Genomic DNA, 17,608 nt, shown 5'->3' with positions numbered 1-17,608 from the left:
GCTGTTAACACCAGCTGTAGAAATGTTGTTTTGTTCTACAACATTAAATATGCAAATATACCAATCTTGAATTTTGGCCCTTTTATGTGTCCCGCAGAAAGTGATTGTGAATAAGTGGCTAAATGAGCTGGTTTTAAAGTAGTGAAGTAGGCCACGAAGTGCTGTACAGAAGAACCAAAGTGTTAAAAAGAAAAGCAGCAAGTCTAGAGGGCAGGAAAAACAAAGCTGGGCTCCAGTCTAATATCTTAGTTTAGAAAGATTCCCAAGTCATTGAAGAGACCCTGAAGTATCTGCTTGTCAGGCATAATAAGAGCTCTAAATACTTTTGAAAAAGCTGCTTCAGGTCGTCATTTATAACCTCATTTGGCAGAGGATACACTGGACCATCATTCACGGAAGTATAGAAGAAAACAATATGCTGTAATCCACAGCCACGCTCTATCAGACTGTTCATGAAAACAACCGACATAACTGACAAGCGCCACAGATAATGTGTTAAATAATTAGTTCTTCACTTCATGTCATGACCTGCTGTCATGTTTTTAACCTCAAATGAGAGTTTGTTAAACCCACAGCTGAAGATTAAGCTGCTGAGATAAAATCTACTCTAAGTTATTGCTTTGCGTGAAGAACGTAGGTTTATATATAAAAATATCTGAGGTATAAGTGAACTGAACATGAAATATTTAGACAATAAGATTGGTGGGCTGATTAAGGTCCAGAGGGAACACTGGGACTGTAGTTTGATGTGCTTCATAGAGACGTTGCCACACTCACGTGAATACACACACTCTGACTGTACTTGTCTTCAGGACTTTTCGGTTAATCTGAGCGATAAGAAGAAATGTGTGAGGACTGTGTGTGGATAGCTGTGATTTAAATATGGTGTAGAATAGGGCTGTGTCATATTGTACTGTCTGTGATAACAAGGGTATAATGTTTTACATGATAGAACAGTGCCATGTCGAGATATAAATTATACAATAATGCTTAAGTTGCCTAGCAACAACGACACAAGCCCAAACATGTCTAAGAGCAGGAGCAGCGTGCTGATGACCACTGAGTACCTAAAAAAGGACAACCACCTCTATCCTCTAAGCAAAATTATTGGAAAAACATGCTTAAAAGCTGTTACCATTAAAGGTGGAAACAACAAACTTGTTTCACCAAGTCTACAAAAGAGGCGATACTAACAGCTGGTGACGTGTAACACAAAAGTAAATAAATGACTCAATCAAACATCGCTGGAGTATTTGTTAGTTGCACTCTATGTGGCAGGAAGAGCAAATGCTGGATGGTTATTACTCATGCGGTTATGTGGTGGTACAGGAGGGCTTTAAGCGACTGGCTAAAAAGCTCGACATCCCAGGTGGAAAATATTGCTTTAATTTCTGTTTTATTATGCGACAATATTTGTGCAGGCTCCTAAAGAATTACAAGGTTAAGTTACTTTAGTTAAATGTTAAACCGAAGTGTCATGATTATGTTATAGTTAAAATTCTCAGGACATCATTGTAAGCTCCATATTGTTATATTTTGCTTTCTAGTCATTGAGCTCATTTACTTTTTCCTATTTTCTGATTAAGTGAGCTCCTTCTGTTCTGTAGTTTTTACCACACTGTACCATTTTAATTGAGCTATTCTACTTATTTTATGCTTTGTTGTTATATGTTGTGTTTAAAGGTTTGGTATAAATGAAGTTTATCTTAAAACACAAAGAAGAAAAGACTGTAAGGGGGTAGGACTGATCATGTATCAATTCCACACTTTTTTAGAAACAAAGGTAAGACACTGAAAATCTGAACTGTTCACATCATCCTAGACTCCAAGATAAAGAACAACCAAGACTGGATCCCAACGATCCTTCATTCTAATCACACACATGACAGGGGCAGAAAATTAAGCTCAGTGCTGCCTCTAAGAGGGGCAACTCTTATAGTGAGGGTGGAGATGCTCTGCAGAACCAGAAGGACACCTGGTGAACCTCACCATGGAGATGCCCATTGTGAAGCAGTAATAGTCCAGAGTTTGAGGATTGTACGGAAGACATCCACCCAAAGTTCAGGAAAAGAGGTCCTGAAACTCTGGGTTTTGCTGCAGTTCATTCTCATGGAATTTATACCTTAAAGCTAAGAATAAATATTCAGAGAAATCATCACAAACATTTCATCATCACTAACGACACAGCACAGCAAAACATTACAATCCAATGCAATCTCCAGCTTCTACATCATGCGTATCAGAATCTCAATGGAGGTTTTCTGTGTTGTTTACAGGAGCAGTTTTGACTATGAGGTGATAACCTCTTAATATTACCACCTTACGATTGTGACAGCCATGCGCACTGTAACTGTGATATAAAATGTTCATCCTGTTTCTTCTCTAAATTCTAAATTGTAATTTGATCTCAACCTGGGCTCATCTAAACTTTTTGCTGTTGCTGTGAAAGAAACTCAATCATTACGTGTAGCATCTGGACCGGATCATCTCATTAGAGGACTTGGAGCTGGCTCGTGCTGCTGAGTGAACTCGGCCAAAGCCAGTCCTGCTTACTGGATGAAACTGTGTTTGTTGCCTGGCAACCTTAGCTGATTGAACACTCCACCAGGAAGTTTTTTTCATGGATGAGGATGACTCACTGGTGACAGGCAGATATGCATTCATCACCTGCTTGGGTTTCTGTGAGCGCAGGGCTCTGGGCTGAAATAACCTGCAGGGTCAGCTTCATGCAACCAGCACTACATAAAAAAACACAAAGGGATTTGTCACCTTTATTCAAACTGTGGATGCAGTGAAGGCAAAAAATTATTATTAATCTGATAATATTACTGGTAGCTTTACAGGGAATTTATAGCACAAAAAGGTTTTACATGCAGTTATTTCAGCACAAACTACTATTTGGACCGTTATTTGGTGTACTCCATATGGCCAACACTAAGTTTCGCAATAAGCAATACATTGAAATATATTCCAATATAGTGCACATATACTTGTATACTTAGATATTTATTTTTTACTATATTACCTTATTTATATTATATGTATATATATGTTTATATTTTACTTTGTCTTACAGCTAGGACTGCTACAAATAAAGAAACATACGTAGACAGATGTTAACTAAGCAATGAATTATGAGTAAGCACAGCTGTTTGTGGGCTTTATAGGACAGAATACACTTGCAGTATAGGGCATGCACTAAAAACTGAATTAAGATCATTAGAGCAACAGCATTTTTCACAGTTTAAACATATGTATATGACACAATTTATCACATTCTTTAGTGTTAGCAAGCAAGACTTTGAAGTAAATGTATTTTAAAGAACACATGCTTTGTCTCTTCAAATCATGATGGCAACGAAGAAAACAGAGCTTTAAAACAAATGGTAACCGTTGTATTTTAACCCAAACCATCATCTGTTTCTAAAATATGTAAACCAAATCATCTTTAACAATAATCAACGATAACCAGTAGGCCTTACTTCCTACAAGCCAACAAACAGTTGTGCTTAGTGTGGCCACAAAAGTTTATATGTTAGTTTACTCTGTCAACAAGTACTATACAATGGTGCCGGTTAACATGCCTGTTATCTGCTTTCTTGCACAGATCCCTTATTTTTTGTAAAAATCTAAAAGAAGAAACTTAAATCAAGGAGGAATATTGAATAGAAATATTAATATTAGGAATACAAATATAATAAATAAATGCAGATATTGTGTTATTAGGTAAGAATTTCTGTATCTGGTGTTGGAGAAAGTGCTGCTGCCAGTCTGGTAAGAAAATTTCCCCCCTTTAAAAATTTAAAACATTATGTAAATGGACACAAATTGGGTGCAGGAAAAATTTTAAATGTGTGTCTAGAGACATGGATCAATAGAACGGAGGTTATGATTATTTCAGGAACTCCTTTGAGACTTTGTTGGATATAAACATGTTTTGAAGGACACGTTCCACCTACGGACTCAAATTATATGCAGTCCAATTCTTTTCATTTATGTTGTTTTTACTGCATTGCTGCATTTCTTTTGCTGTTATATAGATTGTTTTTATGCATTGTAGTATGACTATATTTTTTTTCTATATTATGCAGGAGAGGAACCTGGTTTGTGAACCAGTTTAAATGGAGTAAGGCCAGTTAAATGAAACGTATGCACTGAAATCTTTGAAAATACATGAAACAACAGACTCTGTCTATGGAGCTTCCCATCAGCCTTTAAATACTTCACATCACCTGGAGCAATTACAATCAGGTGCCACATAAGGACAGGTCTTTTGTTTTCTGCCCACACAGCTGCCAGCTCACTCAAAGGCAGCAAATGCTCTTTTAATAATCTGACTCAACATTACGACTGAGGGCAAGTTTAAGTTCTCACATATTGTTTTACTACATATAACATCAAGTAATTTATGCTGCAATCAATAAAAGTGTGATGACTGTGAGGTTTGAAATGACCTTCCAACCTATAAAACACACAGTAATTAGGCCAGTTGGCAGCATTTAAGCTGGAAGACTTTCACTTTGCTGGGGCTCATTCAAGCCTCTACTCTATGTTAGGCTGCAGAAGATTTTCTGGGTTCACCCGCATGTTTGGTCACAAATCTGTGTACTTTTTTTTTTTTACATCAACAACTCCTGTGAATCTTTCTGTCAAAGAGGAACTTCTCAGATTCAACCAGAAGGTATCATGATAACAAGTTAAAATTTGTTTTAAAACAAAGAAACGTTTCTTTGTTTCTTTGTTTCATTGTTAAAGGAGGAAAATAACCTGAAATGACTGAATCTACTTGAAACTAAAGAAAATTCTGTAATACCTTTGGTTTGAAACGCTATAAATATATATATATTTGTATATATCTGTCTGCTAGACATCTTCACGAGAAAATGATATGTGTGTATTGTCATGTGAAGGACAAATAACAGCAGGAGATGGCAGAAAGACACAAGGACAGCGGTTTTAATGTCGTAAGTTACGACTTTGAACTTTCACAAACCCCTTGGCCTGGTCAACGTTTTCACTCTCAGTGCCACCCCCTCAACCTCTGACCTCTCACCCTATGACCTAACCAATGAGCCGTTACTTAAACCACACCCACTTTAAGAGCGTGACTGACCCTGACCTGCAGACGAACCTTACATTGCTCAACACTGCATGCACACACAGTGCAATTAAAAGAGCAGTTAAGACCCCTCCTCCCACGTTGTCAATAGGCAGCACTGCTCTTTCATTAGCATTGATCGCGGCCGAGGGACATGTTAAAGAAAGGCAATCAGTGTTTTTTCCAGGAAGCTCTCCTGAGAAATCCTAATGACATGGACTAAACAACATGTGTCTGATTGCTGTTTAAGGACAATAACAAAGTGTTCGGACTGACTGTAGTATAATAATTTGGTGATCTGGTATAGTTTTCCAATATTAAGTAGACATTTGGCCACTGGAAAATGACCGAGCAACAAAAGGTAACTGTTTAAAAATACACCCAAGCCTGATGGTAATCCTGGTAACTTGCTGACATTTTCCATTTGTTTACATATTTGGTAATATGTGAACTAATGGACAAATGACCTTGTGACTGGGAATGTTAATCTTCTACCAAAAAAACCCCCTCTGGATTGGGTAGCCTTTAGTGTGCTGTGAATGAAGAGCTTCATATTTCAACCTAATTTGAGTGTCGTTCCAGCAACAAGAAAAGCAGGAAAGGCTTACAGCCATACAATCCTCTCCATTGATGAGATACTGTTACCTGGCAGATCTCACCTGACTATGAAACTGCTTTTCTGTCAGTTTGAGCCTGTGAAAATGGGGGAGTATATAATTTCTAAACAGGAAATAATTGAGGCAAAATTTTATTATTGTTCAAAAACATAAGAATTTGAGTGTAACACCTAAATCCAGTTCTTTCTTCTTAGAAACATTCACATAGTCTTCTTAATGTCATTGAGTGAATACGATCAAACTCCAACCTAAATTATGTTAATTATATCATACAATACTTTGATGATTTGGTGGTGTTCCCAATAGAGTACTGGATTAAACTTTTCAAACTTTTCAAAATACAAGGACACAAATAAACAGAAAACAAAATTAGTATCTGGCTGTTTTTTGGACACAACCTAAATACACCAAACTTTACAGCGTCATATTTTGGTGTTCGTTTCCAAAGTACCACACACTGTTCCACCCTCAGGGAACTACAGTTGTACAAGACCTCTACAAAGAGCTAGCATTATGAAAAGGAGTCCAAGCTTTGTGGTCGTTTTCAAAATCTCTGAAGCAGAAATGAAGTTTTCTGCGATGACAGTTGATGTCCAAACAATAACCAAGAAAGGTTGGCATAGGAGGTTGTCAAGCAGAGGCAAGATTGTCAAAGAAGATTTTTCTAAAAAAAAAAGAAAAATAATTGTTTGAATTTAACTTGTGTACCTTAGTTCTCTTTGCATTAATGGCTTCCAAACTTTAGATAATTACATAGGTGGCACACGAGAAAATTGGAAAGGTCTCAAGAGGGAAAAAGCAAAGTATTTTTGTTTTTCCTCTTGCATGGAAAGGAAAGGCTGTTTTATCACAAGCCAAATGAAAGCAGTATATGTATGACTCAATGATAAGTCTTAAAATATTATGTGCATGTTGCTTTAAGCAGACCAAACAAGAAGTGGGAACTGAAGGGTTAATTCAGTAGAAGGGACTGAGAAGCTCTAAAGCTCTTTCCCTCCAAAACCAACAAGTAAACAAAAATGACCCCCACTAAGTCAGTTCAAACAGTCTGTGAGATGTTCTACTCCCTCCACTTGGTCTAAATCCAGCAGAAAGCATGAAAAAAGCTAAGTTAAACATCATTTTACTTTAGCCTGCCAAGCAAAGTCGTGTTGAAATAACTTGGCGATAGTTTGTCTCACATTTTGTTTTAAAAGAAAGAAAAGCTTGAACTTAGGGTCACATATCTTCACACACTTGCAACACGTGCACACAAGAAAGAGAAAAAAATTAAATCACTTACAGGCCAGGTATGGTAGCTCTGCAACTGCAACCCTTCCTCCCTGGCTCTCTTCCTCTCTGTCATTTTCTTCGTCTGTCTCTCCTTCTCTCTAACCTCCTCTACCTCCTCCTCTTTCTCTTCTGTGTGTCTCCTGGGCTACACTCACCCTCAAGCCTTCTTTACCATCTCCCTCTGATTGGCTGCCAGTGAAGTGTGTGATTTACTGGCTCCTTCACCTAACAGATGTTTAGGTGAACAACACACACACACAGATTGGTGGTGTGGAGTTATGTCTGGCGGCCCCAGGGCTATAAGTGAGATAATGACACACAGACACACACACACACACTCAGCTTAGTGTGTGTGTGTGTGTGTGTGTGTGTGTGTGTGTGTGTGTGTGTGTGTGTGTGTGTGTGCGTAGGCTAAGGTCAAAGGTTAGGTAAGCCGCAGAGCTGACAAGGCTGTGGGATGTGTTAGGGTCAGCACCTCGCATATGCACACACAAATGTACACATTAATGCAGCCATACATTGACACAGAGGGAGTTAGACGAAGGTAAATAAAGCAAAGCTAACATAACTTCTATAAAATGAATTCTGGGAATTCGTGGGACCTCATATGTTTGCATACACTACTCTACAGAGCTAAGGCCAAAGACATAAAAGATGGACATAGCCACCGCGATGTCACTGTGATGGTTGGTGATGTCACAAAATGATGCCTTGAGCTAAACATTTGCATCATTGTCATCTTGGTGTTTTGAAACCTAAAGTGGCAAGAGAGGTGTGGATGCAACTGTAAAGCCTACAATCTTTTATCCCCCTTCTGGAGATGGACAACAGCCATAATTTACAGTTGCCTCAAGGCACTTTATATTTTAAGGTAAAAAACTTGAGAAAATGGCAATAATCAGATGACCCTCTATAAGCAGACACTTTGGCGACAGTGGGAAGGAAAAACTCCCCTTTAACAGGAAGAAACCTCAAATAGAACCAGGCTCAGGAAGAGGCAGTTATCTGGCATGACCGGATGGGGGTGCGGGGAGGAAGACAGGACAAAAAACATTAATGTCACATTATATTGACTAACCATCAAAACTACTAACTGTAACCACAAACTCATCAGGTATATGTTTTCTCATAACCTAGACCCAGGATGTCAAACATAAGGCCTGGGGACCAGAATCGGCACAGCAGAGACTCCAATCTGGCCCGCTAGATGGCTTTGGAAAATGTAAAGAAGGCCATATATTTTTGGACTTTTAACCTTGTTTTAATAAGTTATAGAGCTTTTCCTATTGATAAAGACTCCATGGTTATTTATACTACACCAAATTACTTAACAGATCTGTGCGGTATGTGGCCCTTGATGTAAAATCAATTTAACATCTCTGACCTAGACAATTTGTGTTTTTCGGCAACCACAGGAGTCTCCCCCTACAGGCCATTAGAAAGACTACAAGTTTAAGGTAGCAATGATATGTGAAATAATAGTTAGCAACACAAAGTCAGTGAACTGACTGCCATTGACAGCAAAGATTGCTTTTTAGCTGACATACAGGGGTGGTAAATTCAGGGGTAACTTGCCTGGAATGTCCATGAGTTAGTTACCAATGGTTAAGCGATAAAGTGAGAAGTGACAGACAAATCTTGGACGAGGATTAAGTGATTAATTGATTCACTTCTTGTTGTTTTTATCAATCCTCCACACTACTGTATATGTGTACTGTTTATCATGTAAGTTGTGGAATGTGACCTTGCCCCCCCACGTCACGGAAAATTTACACAGCTGTGAATATACTCAAAAAGCGTTTACACATAGGGAGTCTAAAATATGCTGAATGCAAGCTGTAATGCAAACATCTGGTGCAGCAATTGAGGGGTATATTGATAGAAAAAGAAATTTAAACTAATATTTTTTGTTTTATTACTTTTTCTAGCAAAATTGAAGGAAATGCCATCAGCCACAATGTTAGATTTTATGCTTCTGTTAAGTTTCTGTTGTTCAAACAAATTGAGCATTTAGATGAGTCCGTGTTGGGCACTGGGAAATAATAAAGTCACAGACTAAATAGGTATTGATTTAGCATTGGCATATGAATCAGTAAGGCCAAAAAAAATCACTGCAAGCTGTATAAATCTTGATGGTGGAGGTCAAGTAACTGCTAGCTGAAGAAAATGATGTTTTTAAAATGCTGTGGATTGTAGTGTGTGACTTGTTTGTGACGATTGATCATATCTTGTTCAGGAAAGTGCTGCACACTACAAATAAAGGTGGGAGGCTAAAACAAGGCTGCGATTGAAGGTGTAGATTGTTAAAGATGGGAAAACGATGCATAATAAATGAAAAGATGCCACTGTAATTTTATTGGTCCAAGAAAAGAAAGCGACTCTGCAGAGTTAAAGACTTTCCTCCAGACAACAGCGAAATGGGATATTGATGAGGGTGTTAACAGCTGGCTGCAGTTCAAATGACTGACAGAGCAAATTCACACACACGTGCATACAGGAACCTGGAACTGGTTAACCTCTGTCTCCAGCACTGATTTCACCCCCTCTCCCCTTCTGTCAAATATACACACACACGTACACTTTCACTGCTTTTCTTTCCCTTCTTTCACTCCATATCCATCTTTCTCTGCTTTACATCTCAGTTAAAACTCTTTACAGGATTCATTTTCCTGCCAATTCTCTTTTTTTTCCTTCGACAACTTGTTTTTTCATTCTGTAGCAGTTTTACCTTTTCAGGCATTTTCGTATTCTGTTTATCATTATTACACTTTGACTCACACGTTTCCAGTCTACATTATAAACATTGCGCACTAAAGTTGGAACTAAATATTGTTGCAGATTCATGTGAGCTGTAGCTTAGAATTGCTTCTCATATTTCCTTATCTGATAATAATTACTTGACTCAATAATTAGAGAAATGTGTGGAGCATTACCATCATGTCGTGATGTTTTCAACAGCCCCATCAGTTGAGAACCGCTGGACTAAACTGCCAGTGGTGTATGAAGTGCTAATTGCACATCAGCAGGTACAACAATAAACTGCTGCTGACATATCAGTCTATCACTATTGTCAATTTAATATTTGACTTAATAGCCTCTTTTAGAACACTTTGGTACTTTCCCTGAAGTATTCTTTTAAGACAAATTTTGTCCATTTTCTTTAAAGGAAAAAAGGGATCTGACCTTTGCCCTTCTTCCTTCATTTCTGTTTTCCCTCTGCTTTTTTCTTTCCATTTACTTTTAACTTTGCCTCCTTTCTTTCATTTGTCTTTTTTGTTTTAATGTAGACACTTGCATATTTTTTTGTAACATATATATTTGTACTGTTACCATGGTGGATGGTCACATAAAACATGACATGAAAGGTTAATATAATGAGGTCAGTATATATACCAGTAATCCATGTGAGCTAAAAACTCAGCTTCAGATGCTCTAAATCAGGGGTGTCAAACTCAAATACACAGTGGGCCAAAATTCAAAACTGGAACAAAGTCGCGGGCTAACGTTAATATTTATTGAAAAAACAAATCTTCCTTTAAATATAAGAATGAATCTTTTCTTATGGACTCAAACAAGTTTTGCTGAAAAACTGAATATGGAACAAGCAAAGCTTAATACTAAACAATATATATATTAGCTGTATAATACCAGTAGGCCTGCTCCAATAGTAATTTGGTATGGCTTCGCGGGCCAAATGTAATTAGGCTGCGGGCCAAATTTGGCCCGCGGGCCAGAGTTTGACACCTATGCTCTAAATGATCAGTTTTAGGCATTTTGTTTTTAAGTCAATCCCCATAGACTCCAATGTTAAAATGCATAAATTTAAAGCACTAAGAAGTATGTTTACAGACTGATACAAAAAAGTTTTTGTCTCTGTGAATAGTTAATTTTTAATTATTCACTGATTAGGAGACTACTAAGGCTTACAGTTAGTGGCATGTGTGCTTTGATTGACAGGTGTCAGTCAGTCAGCTTCAGCTCCACTAGTTAAGAGTCTTTCAGCATTTCTGTCACTTTTTAATGAAAAAAAATTATGTCAATAATAATTTTTTGGTGTCGTAAAGACTGTCCAGGTTTCTGCTTTTAGCATTTACGCTTTTATTTTTCTTAGTCTGGATTAATTAGCAGTTATTTGTACCTGTGCATTGTGTTTATACAGTTTATCGATGTATCTTGTTAATCATACAGTATTTGGACCCTCTGGTCCAAGTATTCTGGCTCCAAAACAAAAACACTATAGCAATAGCCAAAATGCCAATGTTGAGACTTTAAAATGAGCCTGTGCTGGAAATGAGTATTTTTATGCTATCGTCTAATTATCCATGTCTCATTAAAATTAAAAATCACCTCTTTAGAAGTGACCTGGACAACAGTTCAGCAGATATTGATAACATGATAGGCCACCTTTGGATAAATTAAAGTTTAAAGAGCTTTCCTATTAGTCCCACTAGACTCATGTAATACAAACATAGCTTTGGAGAGCTGCTAATGACTCAGTAAGTGAGAGGATAGTGTTGACAGGAAGCCAGGCATACTCTACCTCTCTTTCTCTCTCTCCATCTGTCACATGCACATGCAACAGTTTGCAGATTGAAGACAAGCTGGCATCAGTTAGACCAACTAGACTCTGTATGTGTTTACATATGCTCCAGTTAAGCAGAAAGGTTTTTTTTGAAATCATAATCGTCATTTTCACCAGTGCAGAGCTGATTTATAGTTTATGAAGTAATTTAAAGCTCTTTTTGCTCTTTTCAAGCGATCTCATGTCACGTCTCACAGGCTTCAAAGTTTGTGTCCATCAAAAACTGACTGCACAGCAGAACAAGTTCAAACACGAGGGAAATGCAACCACGTGTGGTTTCTGCTCACTCTCGCTTTCTTCCTTCCAAACGCTGTTGCTTTTTTCTCACGCGCTCGCTCATGTCCTTGTGTGTGTCAATAAGCCTTAATGACTTTCTCTCTCTCCTTTTCACGACCACACACATACACACTTCCTGTCTCTTTCACTCATTCTCTTTTTTCACTTTAAGGTCATCTTCACACACTATATGCCTTGCTCGTGGTTACAGCACAGTTAACCAGCCAAGCATTTTCCTTGAATTACTATGTGCTTACTACTATAACTATGACCTCAGTCAACTACTCTCAAAGCATTTCACAAATGCTGGGTCAAACCTGCAGGTTAAACTACCAACTGGTCACTTATGTCTCAGTTATGAAGGTACTTGGTGGGTAAGTCTAAAATTCCCTCTCTTTAAGCTCTATTTTGATCACAAGTTCCAAAGGGGATCATTTGTTTCTCTCTTTACTACATATTTCTCCAAATTCACCTCCTAGTGACTCACTTTGTCCACCTGCTTACTGTCTGCCTTGCAAGCACCAAGCTGCACCTGTTTTCAGCAGGTTTCTGTGCTCCAAGCAGCTGTAGCTGCAGCTGGAAGACGAACGAGTAGAAGAGAGCTGCAACACTGAACCAAAATGATGATTTTAGAAGGAAACAGATTAAATAATGAGTGCAAGGACACATCAAAGAATAAGAACAATCTAAGAACAACTTATTGTTATGTTGTTGAGAACATCTTCCTAAAATTAAAGTTTTCTAAAGTGTTTTTGAATACCGTTGTTTTGTTTCCATAATAAGCAGGAAATCTGGATGCTGATGCACCATCTGTCGCAGCAAGCCTACTTTGGCAGTTGACTATACAGTGCTAATTATAAATAGAAATGACGACTTGGATATAAAAATATATTTGACACCACATAAAAATGTACCAAATAAATTTAGTAAGATATTTAAAGTCATACACACACCAGGCTGAGTTTTTAAAATAAACTCCTGTTTTAAATGTCCCAAGATTTCAGGGAAAGTTATAGAGGATGTGATAATGTTGTAAAAAGAGGAGAAAAATCGAGACGTATATTTAAAAGTAAAGGACAAATGGGTGGGACATCAAGAGTACAGCTGTTTACAAGTACTCAGGATCTTTAAAGAAAACACTTCTCTCTTATAATATAATATAATATAATATAATATAATATAATATAATATAATATAATATAATATAATATAATATAATATAATATAATATAATGTCTACGTGGATTGTATGGAAAGCTTAAACTTCAACAGATCACAAATATCCATGGACTCACCAGTCACTTTCAACTTTTTAAGCCTACAGGAAGGGTTCATTGAAAGAAAATGTGATGGGGCTGCAAGGCTACACAGGAGGAAAAAAAAGACACTGTTTCACACAAATGTTTATTACATCTAAATTGCACTACTGGTACACTTCAGACCAATGTCAACCAACTATCTTTGGTGGACAAACAGTGCATGTGAGTCTACGGGAAAGGAAAAGATGCTATTTTCACTTTCACTGTGTCAACTGTTGGGTAAATGCTGCTGCAAAAAGCTTGTAATACTGAAAGGAAACAGGTCATCTTCCACAAGCCAAGTCGTGGAGGGGAAGTCCACTCCCCTCCAGTGTAAACAAACAAACTCTGCAGAGCAGAGCAGGGTGACTGCAAACACAGTAAAGTGATGAAGGCCGAACAGAAAGCCCAAAGAGGTCAAGTTAAATAACATAATGACACACTGAATGCTGACAAGAAAAAAATCTTTCCAGATGTCAGTGTTTTGACCCAAAACAGACAAATGTCCACCCCACACTTACGACAAGTTCCAACAAGTATAAGAAATTGCTAACACTGGACAAACGAGGCAGAATAAAAGCAAATCACAGTAAAGAGCTCTCAGACAACACTTGTTCCAATCAAAGCTCAGTTGAATGTAATAAGCTAATTATTGTTATTCTTACAGTATTATTTAAATACTGTGCAGGGTTTGTGTAACATTATGATTTTAAAGACATTTTTATACAATTTTAAGTGTCAAACTGGCTGAAAGGTTTTGGTTGAAAAAAAAACTAAACAATTATTTGGAGGTAAGTGAATTTACAAAGATCCATTTCTCATACTTGCTAGCAGTTGCAGGTGTAATCTCAGTTAATGTAGCTGGACAAGAACCTCTACAAAGAACACAAACAAAACTAAACTAACCTAAAAGAACACAAAACTTCAATATAAATACACACACACACACCTTGGCCAATCAGATCATGAGAGGACAGCTGAGGGCCACTGGTATTGATACCAGTGTCTACCATGTGCATCCAAGGTGTTCAGAAATCATTACTGTCTACCTCACCTCCTCTAGAAAGGCAGAAAGCCTCACACAGCCATCTGTTGCCAATAAAGCACCAGATTTGTTCCGGAAGCGTTGGCACAAAAAAACCCTAAAACGTTTCAAGAAGGCTTTTCCAACTGTTTAGACTGGAATGACACACACCTGCAATTTGCAAAAAGGACCAAATAAAGTCCCTTATTGATAAAATATTTTCCTGTTATGTTTTTGCTGGGGACACATTGGAAAACTTTTGCTTTTACACAGTAAAATGTGTGAGGCCAAATGTATCCCAGACCACCAGTGACTGAATCGCAACATTTACACTTATGGCACTAATCTGACTGATCAAGGTGCATTTTAAAGCCAAGTGTAGCCAATTTAATTGAACGGTTAGCTACTATTTGAACTTGTATGCTGCACACAACCTTTTGTTCAATATGTAACACTTAACCAGTCCATGAATTAGGCTTTAAAACATTTAGTCAGGAGAAGTAGAAGATCTCAAACCATTTGATCCCTATCAGGCTGAGCCTTTTGTTAGTTTTACTTGCAGGTGTGTACTTCTCTGTTTAGTTTGGATGGGGCGCATGCTGCTGTGCAGACTGCAACTACAACTAGAAAGGCTGAAATTGATCAAGAACCTAGAGTGATATGTGGGCTGGATTAAAATTCCAGAAGGCCAGATTTGGCCTGTGTGGCTTGATTTGGACACAGGAGGTTTTGTCTTACAATTTTACTAATTTGAACAAAATGATAGAAACAAAACACTTTTGCTTGAGAGATGAAAATGACATTTGTGAATAAATAACCAGCCACAAGGAAGAGTCAGACTCATGACTTCTGATTCTGGAGATAATTTCTTACCCCACTGAATTCTGATGTGTCTGCACCACAGGTTTTTAATGGTGACACTGGGTGTCTGAGAAGTGATAGGTTTGGCTGTACTAACAAGCAGGCCCCCCAGTATAAACGGAAATGGCATAAAAGCATTGTTTTTACTGAAATAATGGAAGTCAGGTAATTGCAGTCTGTGTCTTTGGAGTGTCTGTTGTGTGCTGTCCAATCACAAGGATTGTATAATGAAGTAAACCGTCAGTCACATGGTGTTGATCATGAAAGGCCACAAAGAAACCCCAAACACGCCCCAAAACATGTGGATTTGCTTTTATCACAATAATAATAAATAGTTCCCATTTCTGTATAACTGTATATCTCAGATTTCTGTAAAGTTATTTATTTCATATTCTGTATAGTTTTTCATATTTATATCCTGTTCATATCCTGTACATAGCTTGTACTCACTACAGCCTGTACATACCTATAGTTATAGAATATTCACAACATACTTCATACCGTGTACATTATAACATACCATAATAGACCCATTTCTGTAATATACTTACATATCTATATTATTGCTATATTGTAATATATCTATATCACTAAAGCACTTCTGGATGGATGCAAACTGCATTTCGTTGCCCTGCACCTGTGCATGTGCAATGACAATAAAGTTGAATTCTATTCTATTCTATTCTATTCTATTCTATTCTATTCTATTCTATTCTAATATAATCAATATTTCTGGCTTTGTGAGTGAATGTCGGACTAGACCACTAACATCTGGCTGTCTATGACTATTAGGTGCAGTTTTTGCCCTCAGGTCCAAAGAAAGGTTTGGCTGAAATCAAAAAACCAAAAAACAGGGAGCTGCAGAAAATTTAAGACTTTCTAGAAACTTGTAGTGTTTGAAGATTGACATTTTTAAGACCTTTCAGACCTGCAGATACCCTGAATTCTTGTTTTATATCTCAGGTTACCCAAATAATTCAATTCAATTCAATTTCTTTATTGTCCCACAAGGGGAAATTAGTTTAGCAGCAGGAGGATAAGAACAAACAGAACAATACTATAAAACAATAATAACAATAATAATGATAGAAAATTCAAGGACAATTATTTGCCATTAAGGAGACAAGACGCAGTAGGGATAAAAGAGACCTGGAGTCTTTTAGTCCTCCTCGGAGGTACTCTAAAATGGCGGCCGGAAGGCAACAACTCAAACTCACTGTGAAGTGGATGGTTCACAAAATTAATAATAGAATGAGCCTTTCTAAGCACATTTCTATTGTAAATGGCCAAAAGTCCATCTTGCCAGCGCCCTGAAATTTTGCTAGCAGTTTTTATCAGAAGTCCCAACCGATTCTTATTCTTCACCGTCTGGTGCATAACACATGTACATTTATGATTTGAATCTAACCTCTGACCTTGATGCTCCCCTCAAGGAAGCATTAATAACGTCCCCCTCAATGAAACATATGGCAGTGAAAGAGCCTACAGGTGGATGCCAGGTGTAGGCAGCATCAGTAACAGCAAAAGATGTGTAAGAGAAGGTAAAGGATGTCAGAGTGTCCCATGTGGGTGAAGTCAGCTAAAGGAATCCTTGCCGTAATGAAAAAAAAAACAGTCACAGGAAATCTTTGGACTTTTCTCTCATTTTTATTTGAGTAAAATAAAGCCCCAATTCCAAAATCAATTGGAACACTGTGCAAAATGTAAATAAAGGCAGAATTCATACGATCTGCAATTCTCATAAACCCATATTTTATTCATAGTAGAACATAGAAAACATACCAAATATTAAACACTTTATAACACTCTACTATCTTTTGAAAAGAATTTAGCTCATTTTGAATTAGATGGCTGCAACATATCTCAAAAGCTGAAACAGAGCAAAAAAAAAGGATGAAAAGTCAGAGGTACTAAAAAGAAACAGCTACAGGAACATGTTGAATTAAATAGGCTAATTATCAGTAATATGATTGTATATAAAAAAAGAGCATCTTATCATCAAATCATCAAAAGATCATCAAAAGATTCAGCAACTTGGAGCAATCTATGTGCACGAGGTACAAAGCTGAGCCCTGAGGCCACATTGCATTAAAACGGGTTTGATTGTATCATGGAAATCACTGCATGAGCTCAGGAACCGTGCCATCCAGAAATTCATATTACATCTCTATCACATGAAGAAGATGCTATGTGTGAACATGATTCAGAAACAATGGCATCTTCTCTGAGCCAAAGTTCATCTAGAATATACTGAGATGAAGTGGGAAACTGTTCTGTGGTCAAATTTGAAATTCTTATTGGTAATTATGGACACTGGAACCGCCAGACTAAAAAGGAGAGGAAGCATCCAGCTTATTTTTAGCAATCAGTTCAAAATTCTGCATTTCTGATGATACGATACGATGCGATACGATACAATACGATACGGTACGATACGATATGGTACGGTACGATACGATACGATGGGAGAAGAACATCCAGAAAGGCAGCATCAGTGCAGAAAAACATATACAGGTTTTAGAGCAACAAATGCTCCAATCCAAAGACTTTTTTCAGAAAGGCTTTGGATGCTTCAGCAAG

The 17,608-nt window shown here is 37.5% G+C and overlaps 1 protein-coding gene across 10 annotated transcripts in view; it reads right to left on the bottom strand.

The window, feature by feature from the left end:
- The window catches only part of LOC146652529 (DNA (cytosine-5)-methyltransferase 3A-like), a 98,623-nt gene that overhangs the window by 34,172 nt on the left and 46,843 nt on the right, over window positions 1-17,608 (bottom strand). The window contains exon 1 of one of the 10 annotated variants that reach the window (XM_085381949.1): window positions 6,998-7,156. The exons of the other annotated variants lie outside the window; for them this stretch is intronic. Coding sequence (XP_085238075.1) covers window positions 6,998-7,060 — 63 coding nt within the window. The 5' untranslated portion in view covers window positions 7,061-7,156. Of the gene's footprint in view, window positions 1-6,997; window positions 7,157-17,608 lie in introns of those variants that run through there. 10 annotated transcript variants of the gene reach the window in all.

Source organism: Rhamphochromis longiceps, linkage group LG15, assembly GCF_057381845.1.
Source record: "Rhamphochromis longiceps isolate RC_006_pf linkage group LG15, R_longiceps_female_GT1.1, whole genome shotgun sequence".
NCBI lineage: Eukaryota > Metazoa > Chordata > Actinopteri > Cichliformes > Cichlidae > Rhamphochromis > Rhamphochromis longiceps.
The sequence above is the reverse complement of the archived record's forward strand: the minus strand, read 5'-3'. Positions and strand labels throughout refer to the sequence as shown.